This window comes from Myotis daubentonii, chromosome X (assembly GCF_963259705.1).
Source record: "Myotis daubentonii chromosome X, mMyoDau2.1, whole genome shotgun sequence".
Classification (NCBI taxonomy): domain Eukaryota; kingdom Metazoa; phylum Chordata; class Mammalia; order Chiroptera; family Vespertilionidae; genus Myotis; species Myotis daubentonii.
In genome coordinates this window covers 132462819-132481533 of record NC_081861.1, presented here as the reverse complement: position 1 = coordinate 132481533, position 18715 = coordinate 132462819, and the positions used below count along the sequence as shown (strand labels likewise).

Here is an 18715-nt window from a genome sequence, read left to right as displayed (position 1 = left end):
GCAGATATAATGATATAAATATTGATAATTTCTTTACTAAAAACCATTATTAAGTTTTATTGTCTTTGAAGAGTAAGATTTGAGTACAGTGGGTTTGGGGATGTTATACTCTTTTATTTTAAATATCAGGCTAACAAACCAGGAGGAGGGGTAGTTTGGGGCCATAGAAGACTAGGGGAAGCAGAGAGGGAGGGATTTGAAATGTGTCAACTCAGTAAACTCACATGGACTCCATTCAGAGAACCATCCCACAGAATTCCCAGAGCGCGATTCCACAGAATTACCAGAGTTCCATCCTACAGAATTCCCATTCTGCTCTTTCAGCCAGGTAAACAAAGGCTCAAAGTAGTTGAGCAGTGGTTTTGCATCCATTTTCTTTGTTCCTACAATCTTTTCCAGTGCTAAGGTCCAGGGTTCTGATTTTCCAAGTTTCAGCATTTCACTACATGGGGAAAGAAAGGGGGCAGGATAAGTTCAGGGCCTTTTGAGGGGTTTCAGGTGTACATATATTTACATGTATGATCTATGGTTTCTCCTCTTTGGCTTGGGTAAGTTTGTTCCTGGCAGATAAGAAAATAAGGCATGTTAATAGATGTATTTATCCTTCAATCTCTTCTCCTTTCCAATTACTACAAAGGAAACTCTGTAGTACTGACATGGAGAAAGGAGGTGGCCTGTCCAGCCATCACATGGTCTAAGTTCCCATATGACCACAAAACAAACATTTAATTAGTGGATGAGGACATTTTGAGGCCAAAATTTTTCTTTTTAGACAAAAGAAATCAAAGTTAAACATAGACATAGGCGTTGAAATGAGTAATTTTGGATAGTAGGAGAAGTTCAACATTTTGAAGAGTTTCTTACAGCAGCTTATTCCCAGCTTCTTTGGAATTTGAGATATCACATTTATGGAGGGGACCTTGATGTTTAGCTATTTGACAGAGGGCTTCTTGAAACTGGAATTCAAAAATGGTCCTTGTGAAATAACTGTAAAAGAGACAAAGAAAACAAGCAGGCCCATGTTTAGTTACTATGATAAAGTCATAGATTGAGGCATATATTTAAATTCTGAGGCCCTAGTAATCACAGAGATACTTATCAAACCTCTTGCTCCAGAAAGACCCAAACATGAACCCTTATAGACTCATCATAACCTACATGCATTTCTGTATCAGCTGATAAAAAGGCAGTAATATTTGTTAAATGTTAGCTCACATTTGTATTGTGTTTTACAGATGGATAGCTCTTTCTCATATAAATGATACCAATCAGTCCTTACAGCAGGTCAATAGTATTATTTCCTCTGTATAAATAAACTGAGGCTTAGCAAATTCAAGTCTGGGGCTAATAGGTGCAGAACATAGGTTTTTGCACTTCATGTTAAAAATGGTCTTTCTATTACAATCACTCTGAACTCTGCCAGTAACAGTAAGATAAACAAAAACACTTTTTTTGTTTTTATCTCAAGGATAAGGATACTATAAATTCCTTGATGGGAGAGAAAAGATCTCAAACAGTTTTATTTAACCCAATAAATTGTGTTGAGTTAAATTGAATGGAAATTCATCATCTATTTTGAGGTTTGGGGAGCTGGAAAGTAGGTGGAGATAGAAAGAAAAATTATAGTCTTTGCTTAATAGATCCTTATTTATCTGCCATTAGAACAGCTGTCCACAAACCTTACTAGTTAAACAGTGAGGAGAAACTATACTTTACCGGATAAATGAGTAATCATTAGCAACATGGAACAGAGATGCGGGGTCACAATATGTTTCATCATGGGGCAGAGGTTCCATCACCCCGACTATTTCTCGCCTTTGGGAGGAAAAAAGAAGATATATTAGCTCTGGGTTACCCACTATGAGGAGGTACAGTTGGGTGGAATTAGTGCATTTTCATCAGCCAATGGTATTTATACTATAACTAGAGGCCCAGTGCATGAAATTCATGCACAGGTAGGGTCCCTAGGCCTGGCCGGCAATCAGGGCCAATCTGTGGGGTGACTGGCGGGGCGATCAGGAGGCCCTCGTTGGCACCTGCCTTGACTGGCCTGAGGCCTGGGGGCTGGGGCAGCTCCTGCATTGAGCACCTTCCCCCTGGTGGTCAGTGTGTGTCATAGTGACTGGTCATTCCACCGGTCGTTCCGCCTTTCAGTCAATTTGCATATTAGGCTTTTATTATATAGGATTGGTTGTCAGGTGAAATAGAAACCATGCCAAAAATGACAGACTACAGACTATTATGTAGTTATCTCTTCCCCTTTTTTAATTCAGCCAAACTATACCATTAGAAAATAACTGTATCTTCAAAATACTGATTTAATAAAGTGCATTGCATGGCCTAAGACATACAGTGAAAGTCCTAATAATTCCCCTCTGCACCACAGTTTATGTGCAGACAGAATTTTGTAAAGTTGAAATCTTACTTATTTTTCAAGGCTAATTCAAATGTCCCTTTCTTTGAGGCCTGCCCCATGTTTCCCCCACCCATCTGGCAGCACATTGAACCTTCTTTTCCTCTTTCCTTCCTTCTGCCCTTCCCTCCTTCCTTCCCTCCCTCCTTTCCTTTCTGTCTTCTTTTGTAATTTTTTATCCAAAACCCATTTATTTCATATCTGCATGTGCCAGGGGCTATGCAAAGCACTTGAGAAACAGTGATAAATAATGTAGTGCTGAAACTATTGAAAGGAATCATTATCTGTTGCCCAAATGTGCCAGACTCTCATTAGCTTGGAATTCTTTCTGTTTCCCTCTACATACACATGGTTAACTCCTGCACCTTTCTCAGAGCTCAATTTGGATGCCTCTCCTCATTTGACCTATCAGACTTGGCCTTGGAGCCCCACTTGGCTGCTCATGGATCCCCATTTCTTCCCATCACAATACAACATGTTGCAGTAGTTTCATTTTCCACATCTCTTCATAAACTAAAGTTCTTTCAAGTCAAGGATAATATCTGGAATGATAAGCATTAGATCCCCAGGGCTTTACCTAAAATGTAGAATTGATATTTTTGTTTAAAAGAATAAATATAATGAATAAATTGATCACTTCCTAAATAATATCACAGTTTAATGGGTGACGAAACACTGAAGAAGACAGTGTAAGAAGTTGTATCACCTGGTCCTGCCTGGGTGGGAGGCAGAGCCAAAACACATTTATCTGAGGAGAGGGCACCCAAATAAAGACTTAAAAAAATAGAAGAAGTTCATGTGTTGTGGTAGTAGTGGTGTTGGTGTGTGTGTGTGTGTGTGTGTGTGTGTGTGTGTGTGTGTGTGTGTGTGTGGTGTCTGGTGATGGCAGTCCCTAGCCCAAATGCACTTCTCTCTCATTTTCACATATTTAGCCCCGCCTCAGCATATTGCAAGATTTAACTGTTGAAATCCAAGTTATTTTGAAACCCAATCCTAGTTGTTTTAGATTGAGTTATCACAGAAGCAGACCCTGAGACAAGGTCCTGAGAAATGACCCTAGGAAACATTGGCAAAGGAGTGAGGAAGTGAGACAGGGAAAGAAAAGCAGCCCTTAAAGATGTATGTATGATCAAGCAAGTTACCAGTCAAGCGCTTTAAAATAAACAGCAAACTTATGAGAAAACATTTTACTGATTGCACATTCATTGACTTACTTCATCTCCCACCACTTTTTCATCCACTGCTCTTTAGGAATTTCACCCTTAAAGACCATCCACCTCCACTTTTCTAACATGTAAGTGAACGGTAGAGTTCCAACAATATTAAGTGCTTGTTTGAGTAGGAAGTTTATTTCTGTTTCTGAAAGTAAAATGGAAAAGGGTAAATATTAAAATGAGGATGACAGTAGATGTTTTGTATTGGCTAATTTCCTAACCTCAAAATATTCCTCAAGATATACTTACTATAAGGATGATTACATGAAAAATATTCACAGTGGACATAATATGTATATATTAATTTTCTCACCTAAGGGATTTGGAGTGAAGTCTTGGATAGAACAGATAAGATAAACCCACAAGTAACCCCTAATCCTCATTTTTTATTAGTTTCAATTGCCTTCCTTAAATATCTGTTATCAGAGATAAAGCTATTTCATCTATTTTTCCAGTCATACTGTTTATTTTTTGTAAGTTCCATGAAGGCAGTGACTGGTGATGTTTCATTCAAGACTGTATACCAGGGGTGAAGAATCTTTTTCTGCCAAGGGGCATTTGGGTATTTATAACATCATTCGCTTAATAAAATTCACTTAATATAAATTTATGTTGCCATGAAAAAAGCTCCTAGATTTATTGAATTTTGAGTCCTGCCTACGGTTGCCCTGGCAAGACCAGACCAAATGATTTTGAAGGCCTTACACAGACCCCGGGCTGGATGCTCCCCACCCCTGCATCTAGCCTGGTGTTTGCTACATGATGCACTCTGTGTCTTTGTTAAATAAACACATAATAAACAAAGGAGGCCAAAAGCCAGTAAATCAGGAAGTAAAACAAACAAGAACCTCCCTTAACCATCTCTTGGATAATCAGAAGTACAATGTTCTTTAAATGTACTGATATTTTCCTTACCTACGTTTAAAATGCTTTAAGAAATTATGTTATTTCATTTATCCTTTATTAGTGATATAAAAAGGCAGTAGAATTCACTCCAGTGTACAAATGAAGCTTACTGAAATGTAACCAGGAGAATATTATCTATTTGTCACACCAGTCTATCTCTAGTGTCTATAAATATGCCTTGTACATAGTATGTGCTCAATAAGTATTTTTGGAAGAAGAAATGGAGGGAAAAAGAGAATAAAGGAACTTATTTGTTTAACATCATTCACCAATCAGGGCAGAACCAAGAAAAGGAGTTTTTCAAATAAGTGGTTTAACCATGTTTAGTAGTGTCTTTGTGATTCAACCATCTTTTCCTGCTGTCAGGGAATATTTTTTAATGATAAAACAAATAGTTGTCTATTAATTGACTTGATAATGATATTTTAAAATTAGAAAACAGGTGTGGTTATTGTGAACTCCCTTTCATTTATTGTTCCCTTCATGGGAGGATGCTGCTGCTCATCTACTACCTACTGGGTCTGCTTATAGTAGTAACTTTTACAGACATGATGATGGCTTTACACTGACCTAATCCCAGGTTCTCATGAGATCACTAAGGTCTAGAGCTAGAAATCAAGGCAAAGTGAATTGTCCACACAAGAATGGAGCTTGTGACCTTGACCTCATTGACCAAACCTTCCAACCAGCAGAGCTGATATTTATGTATCAAATAACTAAGAGGACAGAAATACTCAAAAGAGAAGAATATATTTGGCTCTAAGTGTCCTCCTTTTACAAAGAAGAATCAAAAGCCATGGCATCCTCACTGAAGAATCTGGATATTGTGAACTTTTGTCGTATTCTATCAAGTCTAAGCCATCCAAAGACAAACAGGCTACCTTAAGCAAAGATGTTGAAAAAGAGCGTGGATCTGAAGGGATGTTACAGGGGCAGATTTATGCTTCCTGCAGATAAACAAAACATTTCTGTCCTTTCCAATCATGATATTCCACCACCTGTTCTTTAAGAACTCCCAAATTTCAAGTTATCATTTACTTTGCATAATATGATGGGGAAAGCTTTAGATTGGGGCCCTGGGTTTGGTTTAGCCACGTTGCTTTTTGACCTTGGGCTGGTTACTTTCCCTCTCATCTTCAGTTTGCTTCACTTTCCCTCTCATCTTCAGTTCGCTTCTTCTGCAAAATAGTTTTTAGAATCTGTTCCCTCTAACATTTTGGGAAGTTTTCACCTAGAACCAGAAGGATCTAGTCAGAACTCTATAACATTAATTAGCCAGGTGACCTTGGATAAGTCATTTCCATTCTGTGGGCCTGTTTTAGATGTTTAAAAATATCTTGTTAGATGTTTCTTAGAGCCTCAAGACCATTCATTCAGTTACCTCTTATGCCCTCTTCAAAGATACAAAACCACAAATTGGCACGTCATGATAAATACTTATTTTTTACAAGTAGCAATTTCTAGTTACCCATAAATACCTTATACTTTATGTGGAAAAATTAAATATATCCTATGCATGATAATAAATATTTTTCCCCACATCAAACTAAAGAATCCACCAAACAAGGCATGAAAAAATGTCTATACCGTTGTCTTCAGAAAAATCAGGTGGCAGAAGACCCATGACTTTCAAATGCTTAGGTGTAGCTACAGAAAGTGACATGACTTCCCCAACAGCTTCATGAAATCCTTCATTTGCTCCATTTCTTAGTAGGTAGGGTTGTGTGGCATATGCCATGTCATACTGGATATGTCCCATCTCATGATGGGCTGTCAGGAAGTCATCCATTGTCACCTTTGTGCACATCTTGATCCTGCACATAAATGGACAAGATTAAAATGAATCTCATTGAGTTTCATTTAATCATCACAGTAGAGTTGTATAGGATTTTGGTAGCGTGGATCATCTTTCCAAGATTCATTCACCAGTGAATTTTGAGGACCTACCTTTTAGGTCCTAGAAACTATGCTAGGTGCTGAATATAAAGTGATGGGCAGGGTTGAATCCTGTTCTCTTGTTCACAGGCTAACAGAAAGAAAAATAAGCAGAGTCCTCTACTACAAAATCTCTGAGACAAGTACTCTGTAAGTGATCAGTAGGTATGGTTTGGGGCATAACAATGAGTGAATACAGGCACAGTGTCCTAGAAGTACCAAGAAGGGAATAACTGAAGATGCAATGAGTTTCTGGACCTTGATCAGCATGCAGAAGTTTGCAGGTAGATGGCAGGGAGGGACAAGAGGATGACATTCCTGGAGGTGCTCAGTAAGAAAGGCTTAAGAAAAAAAATGCCATTCAGGACACTGCAAGCAGTTTGGTATAGTCAGAATAGTGAAGTAGTAGGAGAAGGGGCTGGAAATTGTTAGTTTGGAATAATTAGCTTTTAAGTCCAGGAGTGCGTGTGGTGGCCCATGAAGCAGGTATAGGTAGAATGGCAAGAAAAGGAGGGCCAAAGACAAAGTCCTAGGAGGTCCCAGTATGTAGAGTGGGGAGATGAAGATGGCTCAAAGGAGTTAGGGAGAGGAGTCAAATAAGTCCAGAAGAGGATGACAATGAAAAATAGCATTTCAAAGACAATTTGTAAATGTTATCTAATGCTGCCATGGCCCAATGAAATAAGGACTGCATGTGGCAATTAGGTAGTGGTTCTTTTCAACTTGGCAACAGCAATTTTCATTCAGGTGACTGTAGGGGGAGCAATTTCATTCCGGTAAATGTAGGGTGGGGGGTCATATTTCAGTAGGTTCCAAAATTAATTTTCCTTCTACCACTCTGACCATATCATCTCCCTGATAAATACCCTTTGGACTCCCCACTGCTTAAGAATACACTCAACCTTCTTTATATACCCCAACATAACCTAATTTTCTAACTTGGTTATTTTCCATTCTCTTTTAAAACAATTATAAGAATAGCTACTATATATATAAAGTCTACTGTATGTAAGTTCCTGTGTGAGAAAACTTATGTATACTTATATTTAAGCCTCACTCTAGTACTGGAACCAGTAAATTATGGACTGAGGCTGACCACCTATTTTGATAAAAAGGTTTTATTGGCACACAGCCACACTCATATGTTTATGTGTTACCTGTGGCTATTGTCATGCTAAGTAATTGCAACAGAGACCTGCAAAACCTAAATTATTTACTATTTGAGTCTTTATAGAACAGTATTGCCAACTGCCACTCTAGTGGTTTCTGCTGGGTTCCTGCCCAGATCTACTTTACCAGGCACATCCACCCATTTTCCAGTTGCCTGAGGCATAGCCCTTAACAGCCAATAGCTGCTTCCTTCTTCACTGGTTTTGGCTAAATATGAGGTGCCTCAACCAGGAGGGTATGTCCCCCTCCCTCACTCAGGCAGTCCACAGTCAATGAGTGACTAATATGAGAGTACATATTTGTTCGCTACATACACCTTGTTTCAAGGTATGACCAGCTCAGGTACAAATCACGCTCCAGAGAGCCCTGTGGGATGAGGCTGAAGCAAGTCTCCAGCTGAGAACACATCCTTACTTAGATCCTTCTCCAGCCCCCCACTCAACTTCCTTCACTCCCCTTTGCCTGAGAGCTTTCCCTTGATGCAGCACTTGTACAGGAATCTTCATTTCAAGATAGGGAATCCAGCCTAAGACACTCACAAACCTGCAAACTGTGAATTACTATTCCATTTTATACACAAGGAAACGGAAACCCAAGAAGGTTAAATACCTTGCCCAAGGTTGCCCAGCCATTAAGAGGCACCTGGGATTCAAAAGCCTGTGCTCATTATGCCCTATCACACAGAACCTCTTCATAGGCCCTTTATTCTAGTCTAATATGCTGATATCAGGACACAATGCCAGGTCCTGCCTCTCTGCATTTAATCCTGCTATTCTGCCAGCCCAATGTACTCCTCCCAGCTCTGTCTGTCTGAACCCTTCCTGTCTTTCAAGCCTAATTCAAATGCCACCTGAGAAGCCCTGTCTTATCCTACATGCTATTCCAGGTGTGGTCAGTTCTCTTCTAATTCCCCCATTGAGTTGTCTCGGTTTCTCTTAAGACATGTACCACTTTCTTTTATCCTAGCTTATTTATTCACCTGTCCTGTCTCACTCACATGGAGGGGAGGACCAATGCCTGATTCACACCTCCACCTTCCATAAATCTTACCACCAAAACTTTCATAATGGGGGCACCACCATATCCATAACCATGCAACTCTAATGGGTGCATATTATTTCAAATGAGGCAAATTGTCTAAAGGTTCAAGTTAGGGGCTGCCGACAATCCCCTTTTCCTGGAAAAGCCCAGATGTACTCTCATGGACTCCAAGCTTTCGTTAAAGGGAAGTTCATTCATCTCTTCTGTGCTCGGAGAAGCAGACCAGGAATCTCAATTCATCTTTTTCCATGCTTCCATTGTCTCCCATTTGTATATCAGCCTCCCTACCTGAAGTCGCCCTTCCCCAGGTCCCAAGCTGTGGGGTGGCAGACCACTTTCCGGCCATCGCCTGGCTCAGTTAGCATGGAGTTATTCCAGAATCCTGGAGTCATACTAGGAAGTCCAACAGATATATAGAACTTCTCAGCCTCCTTGAATATCTTCTCTGCATCCCAGGACTGAAAAAGAAAAAGAACAGTATTTAATTCTAGCGTTAAAACAACAGCATTCTTTCTGTTGGATATGTACATAGGCAATTTGGCATCATGCATGGACAATTTTCCAAGTATTTATATTCTTTGTCTCAGTAATCCTGTCTCTAGAGAACTAACCTAGGAACTTCTCAGAAATTAGGTCAAAGAATTAAATTTAAACTGATTTGTTGTTTATATTGTTGTAAATTAAAAAATAGTTGACATATAACTGTGTAAATTTAAGGTATACAACATGTAAAATGGTTTTTAATAAGGAAAAATGGAAATAACCACTAGAATGGTTAAATAAATATGACATTGTGAAATTTAAAATATAATAAATTAGTAAGTGAAAAGTAGAATATGTAAACCACTTATATAGTACATTAATGAAGAAATGCACAAAAATATTCGTAGACTGGATGACATTATGTATGATGTATTTTTGCCTTTATTCTTTATATTCCAAGTATAATAGAAACAACAATGACCTCTTTGCTAAAAACTATTTAACTCAAACAAACAATCACTGATTGAGCTCCTTCAAGGAATAAGGCCCTGGTATTAGGCTCAGTGAAAGACATAAACAGTAAGGTGGACATGAAGTCATGGGCTTTTGAAACCAAAAAGGCCCACATGTGACCCAATAGCCAATGTGTAGTTGGGCATTGGCTTTATAGTCTGTATGGGAATCTAAACTTCAGAGACTTCTGGAATCAGACACAGGCAGCAGTAGATGTCGCCCATCCAACAAACTCTTCTGGGAACCAGTATCCCTGGAGCTAACACTTCTTTGAAGATAAGGCCCACATCAGGCAAACTAAGTTTGTATAATCGGCATATGCTTCATGAATCACTTCTGGTGACACAGAAAATTTCCTCTGATCTTGAAGACCAGTGAAGTCTGGTTTTTCTCCTATGTCAGCCCTGGGGATATGAAACAGGATATGACACTATGGCTTTTTAAAATTATTGACCTACTACTCCTTAATATCAGCCAATACTGGTTTTGAGCAAGACATTATTGAACAGAATGAATGTACACCAAAACAGTGTAGACTAGTAAGAACAATTAACACCTGTTAAATAAAGAATGAATAAATAGAAATCTACACTGGAAATATTAGGAGCTCTGAGTTCATACTTCACTTGTCACTGACTGTCTTTTTTACTTTAGCAAGTCATTTACCTGAGTCTCAGTTTTCTCAGCTACAACTTGGAACTATCACAATACCTGTCCTGATAGTCTCAGAGATTTACTGTAAAGGTAACTTTAGGAGATATGGTGGATGTAAAAACACTGTAGACAGGCTAAGGGGTGACATAAAGATAGGCCTCTGCTACTGCTCAACTATAAAGTAGGGTTAGAACAGCCGCAGGAGTCTGGAGACCCTAACAACTTCATGTTTTTATTCAGCTGTGGACTTTTCCGATGAGTATGGGGAGTATGTTATGTATGTGAACATGTTCATTCTGCTTACAGATTTAAAATTATTAACAAGCAAAAAAGTCCAGCAATACCTAAAATATAAATTATGGTGCAACTATCTGAAGAAATTTTACACAGCCAATAGAAGTATGACTATGAATTCTACCCAGAAATGTAGACTATTATCTGAATTGAATAATATATTATAATGTCATCAATAAAAGGGAACACAAAGAATTTAAACAATTATACCAAAATGGCAAAATAAAGGTAATTTAAAAAATTATTTTAAATACTCTTGTAATACTTTAATAATAAATTTTAAATATGCAAAAATCATCTAATGATGTTCTTTTTCCATTATTCATAGAGATTACTGACTGATTGCTTAGTAATGACTAACTTTGGAAGGAGTGTGGCCAGTCAGTTGATAATTCCACATCTCACTATTTAATGGAAAACTTAGGTCCTCTCCATTTTTAATATCTCTCAGTAAGATCAAAACCCTACCTGTTATTCAAGGTATTTGATGTAATTGAAATTGTAAACCACTTTTCCATGAAGAGATAGCTAAGGAATTTAATTAGCTACATTTAATTAGCTTGAAATTTTTATTTATACATATAGTTTCATATACAACAGCTAGAAGAGAAAGATAGCCTAAAAAGAAATGAAATTAGGATTCAGATTTTATTTTCAAGGCCTCTTCTTCCTACCTGTTCCACCATTGCACCAGTAACATCTATGTTTGGTTTCTGTTCAAAGGGGACTGTCAGATTGTACAGATTTGTCCAAAATCTGCCCCACATATCACCTATTTAAAAAAAAAGATTTTGTTAATACACAAAAAGGACAGCAGAAGTATAGAACTGATATTTACATAGTGCATGAGGTGAAATTGATAAACAGGCCACATGGTATTCTACATTTATTCTGGTTTCTGTGCTTCCTTTTCACTATCTCTTTTTCTCTTCGTTTATTTTAGTTTCAAAACTCCCTTCTTTTTCTATCTCCTCTAAAAGGTTAAAATAGCAGGAGATTTTGTAGTTAGGCAAAACTTGTTAGGGAATCATCTCAGTTTCACCCATTTAAGGTTTAAAAGGCACAATTTATTAAATATGTGGAACATCATAGCTAATATAGATTAGAAGCACATTTATTGAATTCACCATCCAAGGGGCAAAATACTAAAAACTATTAGTAATCCCTACTTTTGGATTCAAGAGAGATCATATAGGATCATCACTCAGCAACCTCTAGTAATTAGTTATTAAGTTTCACTTTTATTCCTATAATATAGTAATACACTTAACTGGGTAATTTTTCAAACATCTCAAATAAATGTTAAAATGCATTTCAAGGCCATACCCTTAAAGGGAAGATGGATCTAGAAAAAGTCAATCTAATAGCAGGACCAGAATCCTGACATCAAAGGAATAGGGTAACTTAACTACACAAAGAATGCTCCAATGAACTCATGTTTTAAAGAAATATATATCTATTGACTATAAACATATGTGATATGTGACATAAAGCTGAAATACAGGCCAAAAAGGACCCAACAAACAGTATGACATTGCTTCCAAAACCCAAATGTGACCGTAACGTAAATGAATAGAATCAAAGTATCTAGAACAAAGGAAGCCACAGTTCCCTTTTTACTCTATGTTGGTTAAACCTCATTAAAATAACTGTTCAGTTTTGAGCATGATATTTGAGAGTGACATCAACAAAGGATGGCTAATCCAAAGGAGAACAATTAGAAAAGTGATGTTTTAAAGAATGGTTAAAAAATTCTGTGGACATTTAACTTAAAATAAGAAATAATGTAGGCATAATGATAACAATAATGCTCACAAAAGTATATTGAGTACATCACACCAGGTAGATTTAAGCCGAAACTGAATTACTAAAGAATGCCTGGCAAAGACATTGTAGAGAATAAATATATATATATATATATATATATATATATATATATATATATATATATATATATATATATATATATATATATATATATCTTTAGAGTAAAAAGTCTCCACAAGGCCTTTGTCCATATTCTCCCCTGCTGAACGAGGCTTGGCCTTGGAGAAGAATTGGCTGCCACTAAATTAGCTTGGCTGTAGTAGTAATACTATGTATACATCACATGAATTTTTCAAACACATGTATTTTATTTGGCCTCAGCTTCTGGGGTGATGGAGAGGGAGTGGAGGATAATCACTCTCTGGAGGGGAATTAGCAGGTTCAATAAAGGGCCCTAGATCTTGCATGGTCTACAAAGGCTCTGTGGCAGGATCCGAGGTTTTTGGAAGATTGATTTTTCTCCTAAGCTAGGCATCTTCCTTCATGATAAAGACTTCATACATACTCACATGATTCCAAACCAAGTACTTTCCAGCAAAAGTAATTGCTACAGTTAAGAATGAACTTATGAAGCTTTAACTCAGGCTATACCTTAATTCTACAAAGCATTTCTCTCATGGCTGACTACCTCCAGCCTACCAAGCTTCTTTCCTATGACAATATGATACTAAGATCCCAAATTCACCTCAAGAGCTTAGCCAACCAACTTGAATAATGAGACTTATTTTTTCCCCATTTACACTCTCATTTGAACTTGGAGTTCCTTCTATAGTTGTCTTAAATCACCCCTTTATCCTTTGAATTATAGCCAACATAATAACTATTTATGTACAAAATAAAGTAATGCAATAGAGAATTATTTTAAAATGACTTTTCTATTGAAGAGAGTGCTTTCAAAATATAATTTCTATGATGTTACTAATTCCATTCACAGAATTTTCCAAAGTTTTATGTTCGGCCTCACTCCATAAAAGAACTCTATTAGTGGAAATAACTTAGAGCAAAGTACACAAAGAATTTGTGGAGTTTCTTACCAAGCAAATGGGCAGGGAGGTATCCAGTCGGACTGATACGGGAAGGGTAGGCATTCATCAACTTTGCCCTGACATAAGCATGAAGATGTTCATATAATGGTTTAATCTGAAAAGCCCAGGAAGAAAGTTTAAGACCAAGGGAAGCTGGTTCTTATTTCCAATCCTCAAAACTAAAAATAGAAGCTTCTTTAGACAAGTAGAATGTCCCTAAAGTTCAATTTCTTTTTCTCTCAAATGTTCTGGAGAGTTTGAAAGTATTCCTTCTTTCCAGATGCTGATGATAACTAGCTCCATTGCATAAAGCAGTAAACACACCTGAAGAAATACAGGTTCCAAAATGAAAGCAGATGCAAAAATATTCATTTCTAAGATGCTACCTACTTCCTTTGTTTTTAAATTGAAATATCATTTACACACCATAATTTATCCACCTTTAAGTGTTTAGTTTCATGATTTTTAGAAAATTTATATTGTTGGGCAACCATTACCACCACCCAGTTTTAGAACATTTCCTTACCCCCATTTGCAGTTTATTCCACTCCTACCCTCAGCCCTAGGTCACTGAACTAACTTCTGTCTCTATAGCTTTCCCTGTCCTGGACATTTCATATAAATGAAATTATATAGTATATGACCTTTTGTGTCTGTCTTCTTTTACTTAACATAATGTTTTTGAGGGTCATCCATGTTATTGCATGCATCAGTAGTTCATTCCTTTTTATTACTGAGTAGCATTTCATTGTATGAATCCATCAGAGTCTGCTTCATTTAATCTCATGGATAAAATTCGCCAGTTGTGGGATGACTAGGTTGTTTCCCATTTAGGGCTATTATGAATAATGCTTCCATGAACATTCATGTATAAGTCTTTGTATGGATATACATTTTCATTTCTCTCATATAGACACCTTAGAGTGAAATAACTTAGTCATATGGTAAGTGTATGTTTAACGTTTAAGAAGTTGTCAAACTATTTTTCAAAGTGACTGTACCATTTGACATCTCTGTCAGCAGAGTATGAGAGGTCCAGTATCTTCATATCCTCACCAATATTTGATATTATCAGTCCTTTTTTAAATATATTTTTTATTGATTTCAGAGAGGAAGGGAGTGAGGGAGAGAGAGAGAGAAACATCAATGATGAGAGAGAATCATTGATTGGCTGCCTCCTGCATGCCCCACACTGGGGATGGAGCTGCAACCCAGGCATGTGCTCTGACTGGGTATCAAACAGTGACCTCCTGATTCATAGGTCAACACTCAACCACTAAGCCATGCTGGCCAGGCTGTTAGTCTTTTTTAATTACAGCTATTCTTGTGGGTGTGTAGTAGTTTTTAATTATAGTTTTAATTTTCCTAATAATGCTTTACTTGCTTACTTGCCATTTCTTTGATGTAATTATTAAAATATCTTGCCCACTTCTCTTTATTTTGGGGGGGTATATTTGTCCTGCTTTCATTTTTTTATAGCTCTGCCCAACTATGGATAGACAGAATAACTACACATAAGAAGTTTGAAGGCACAGAAATAAGTAGGAGATGTGGGGATCAAAATGAAGGAAGAGGGAGACATTAAGAAGTGTCCATGGGGTACTCTGACTCATAGACTCTCTCTTTCCTATAAAGACTTCCTTAGTCAAAGATAAGGAAACAATAGTACCAATTGTCCTGAGGAAGGCTCTGCTAGCTGAGGATGACAGTGCTGGCCCTAGGTAGCTCACAAAGACAATTCCTTCTCATAATCTAAAAGACTGCTCCTTCCTATAATCTTTCTTATAATCTTGCTGTTGATGATTTCTGATTAGTGGTTGAAAAGCAGGGGGGAGTAGAGAAATACTGATCATCTGTAGGAGTTGTCCTGTTATTCTTTAAAATATTTTCAAGCTCCAATATTACATAACTACGAGGCCTGGGAATGACTGACCAGTGTGTTAGAACAAGCCAGAATGCCTTTTGTCACTTTCCCTTCTTCCTGTGCACTGCCCTACATCTGTCTCTGGGTACAATTCCTTAGTTACCTCTAAAAAGATACGTTCCACATCTTCAATCAACTGGTGGCGGCTATAGTTATAGCCATCTTTCCCCTCTGTTTCATAATCTCCTCTCCAATAATCCCCATAGTCCTCGTAATCTGTTTAGAAGAACACAAGGGAAAGAAAGAGTAAAAGCACAATATATATGTATTAGCCTTGCCTGGAGGTTAAAAAAATCCAAAGATATGTCACAGTTTTTACTGCCCTTCTAAATATCAACTCAAAGAAATGTAGATGAATAATGACACTAGCTAATGTCTGTTAAGCACTTGCCAGAAATTTAACTGCATTATCTCATCTAATAAACTCAAACACTCTACAAGATTGACATTATTATAATCCCCACTGTGCAGATTAACAGCCTGTTTTTAGATGATTAAATCATTTGTCCAAGGTTGCACACAACTAGTAAGGCACAGAGGCACACTCCTACTTTCCTAACCCTGGGTCTCTACTCTCTCCATAGATCAGTTTGCATCTTTAGCTTTAAAATATGTGATTGCATCTGCATTTTTAAATTCCCATTTTGTTCAAGGCCATATATTTTAAAATCCAACCCAACTCATCTTAGTCATTGCCACAGTGGGCTTATATTTATTTGCAAATTATATGTTTAAACAGTACATCTCTGTACATTTGATGTAGTATCGCATCATCAGGAAACATGAGCTTGTGCTAGGTTATTAGCTAATAAAGTTTGCAAATGTATATTAATATTTTTTTATTTTTACAGGCACATTGGCAATGAATGATCAGGAAAATGAGGAGAGAAATAAATATTTGGATGGAAGGATATGGTGATAAGTTACTGTCTCCAGCTTACCTACAGCTTGATAATAAGAGTTTATGTATCAGTGAAAGATATCTGGAAACCACAGATGAAAAAATTCTTCCTTTCTCAATCCCAATAAAGTTATCCATAATGCCATGGCTTCAGCTCATTACCCACGCAGGAGAGCAAGTTAAGAAAGATGGGAATTCCTCCCCATGTTAAGATTTTTATGACCACATGATTTGAGTTATGATTACAACTGCAGAAAGTAATGAGTTTCCAGCCTAAATTAATCTGATTTTTTTCTTTCTGTGACACCACCCTGAGGTAAACACACAAACAACTTTTGAGAATAAACTGTAGCTAGATGGGAGTTAGGTGAGAGACTGTCTCTGTTTCTCATTCTTTCTGAGAAATAGAATTCCTACTTAATCCCCAAACAACCTTAGGAACCTTGGGGGCACCTTCCCAGACAACTGATTTGTTTGAGGCCCTGTATTTGAGCTCTTTAACTGTAGAATGTCAATTCACCTTTCCTTATTTCCTAGTAGTTTCTTCTTTGAGACAGGCAACATGAATTATTCAGCAGAAGATCATTAATTTAGGGATATACCTTATATCAAAGGGCAGCCTTGGTAATCCATGAGGAAAAAAAACACCAAAAACCATGGCCTCAAAGACCTCTACAGACCAGCAAACTTACTGTTTCCTCTTGCCATCTCATTTTTCAGGTCCACATATTCTTCATATAATGGCCTCAGCTGCTTGCCGACCTCAGACCTCCAGCCTTCCCAAACCCAGAGCCTTTGATTGTAATCTTTGCTCTTCTCCATTATGTCTTCCAAGCCTGTTATTGCAAAGCACCCAAAGGGAAATAAACTTGCATTTGTAAAATTTGTACTTATAAACAATTACATGAACTTTCAAGAATTAAAATTAAGGCTGGCAGACATAAGGTCATCCTATATAATAAAAGGGTAATATGCAAATTGACCCTAACAGCAGAATGACTGGTCACTATGACACACACTGACCACCAGGGGGCAAACGCTCAATGCAGGAGATGACCCCTGGTGGTCAGTGCGCTCCCACAGGGGGAGCTCTGCTCAGCCACAAGCCAGGCTGACGGCTGCCAGCACAGCGGTGGTGGTGGGAGCCTCTCCCGCCTCCTCAGCAGTGCTAAGGATGTCCGACTGCAGCTTAGGCCTGCTCCCTGCTGGCAAGTGGACATCCCCCAAGGGCTCCCGAGCTGCCAGAGGGATGTCTGACTGCCAGCTTGTGCCTGATCCCCCGGGGAACGGCCCTAAGCCAGCAGGTGGACATCCCCCGAGGGGTCCCAGACTGCTAGAGGGCACAGGCTGGGCTGAGGGACCCCCCCGAGTGCACAAATTTTTGTGCGCCGGGCCTCTAGTAAAGTTATAAAATGAAATATCATGATTCACTAATTTCCTCATCCTTATTATAGTTCCAAAATATTTGAGGAGAAAACAAACCACTGACATTATTTAACTGCTAACTTAATTAAGTTACTTGAATGTGACAGAGTTTACAAATGTAGTTTTGTTAAGTGCTAAGTTTGTCTATGTGCTGAATCACATATTTGGAATCTTCTCACCTTTGGATTATCCATGTGAAAGGCACAATGCCATTATCTAACATCAATTTCATTTTTAAAACTTGGGGAAAAGTGAATATCATAATCACTGCTGAAAATTAATAGCTTACCTGCAAGTGTGAAGCACTCCTCTGGATTATTTGGGTTACAAACTTTTCCAGTACTGTAGATGGTGCTCATTTTAGTTAGAATTGTGCTCAACTGCAAATTGAAGATAATAAACACTGTTAAAATGAGAAATATGGAAAATAAAAGGCTAATGTAAAGATGTCCTTTTAGCCATGTGATTTTTTTTATTACTCCAAATACAGCAATTCACAACTTCTTTGCCAAGTATCTTCCTTTATATAGGGAAGGAATATCTCAGTCAAATCTCCTCACCATCAGTTATCAACAGAGCCTTATAAACATGTAATAAATATATGTGAAGTGATTAAAATGAACAGATCTACTAAAATCCAAAAAACATTTCTCACCTTCGTATGCACGAAGTGCAATTGTTGTTACATTCCGCATTCACTGAGTGCACATTTACTGAACATCTACTATGTTCTACACTCTGACAATTCTGACATGAACAAGTCACTGGTCCTCAAGGACCCCACAGTCATAGGACAATGAGAGGGCCATGACATTAATAATTATATAACAGAGTGATACGGGCTATAACTGTCACCAAAAAATAATGTGGGAGTATGAGGAGGAGATTCAGGAATGGCTTCAAAGAGGAAGGCAAATTAGAGCTATGTCTTGGAAGAGAAGCAGAAATTGGTCAAGTAGAAAAGAGAGATGGAGGGCAGAGCCTAAAAGG

General features: G+C 37.8%; 1 protein-coding gene across 2 annotated transcripts in view; it reads right to left on the bottom strand.

The window, feature by feature from the left end:
• Window positions 1-18715, bottom strand: part of ACE2 (angiotensin converting enzyme 2) — a 39757-nt gene that overhangs the window by 9836 nt on the left and 11206 nt on the right. The window contains exons 3-13 of one of the 2 annotated variants that reach the window (XM_059679986.1): window positions 18015-18105; window positions 16993-17136; window positions 15503-15615; window positions 13485-13590; window positions 11298-11395; window positions 8968-9137; window positions 6121-6347; window positions 3628-3772; window positions 1717-1815; window positions 865-987; window positions 225-442 (exon numbers count right to left, since the gene is read on the bottom strand). In XM_059679986.1, coding sequence (XP_059535969.1) covers window positions 225-442; window positions 865-987; window positions 1717-1815; window positions 3628-3772; window positions 6121-6347; window positions 8968-9137; window positions 11298-11395; window positions 13485-13590; window positions 15503-15615; window positions 16993-17136; window positions 18015-18105 — 1534 coding nt within the window. The remainder of the gene's footprint in view (window positions 1-224; window positions 443-864; window positions 988-1716; window positions 1816-3627; window positions 3773-6120; window positions 6348-8967; window positions 9138-11297; window positions 11396-13484; window positions 13591-15502; window positions 15616-16992; window positions 17137-18014; window positions 18106-18715) is intronic. The other variant, XM_059679987.1, reaches the window with a different exon arrangement.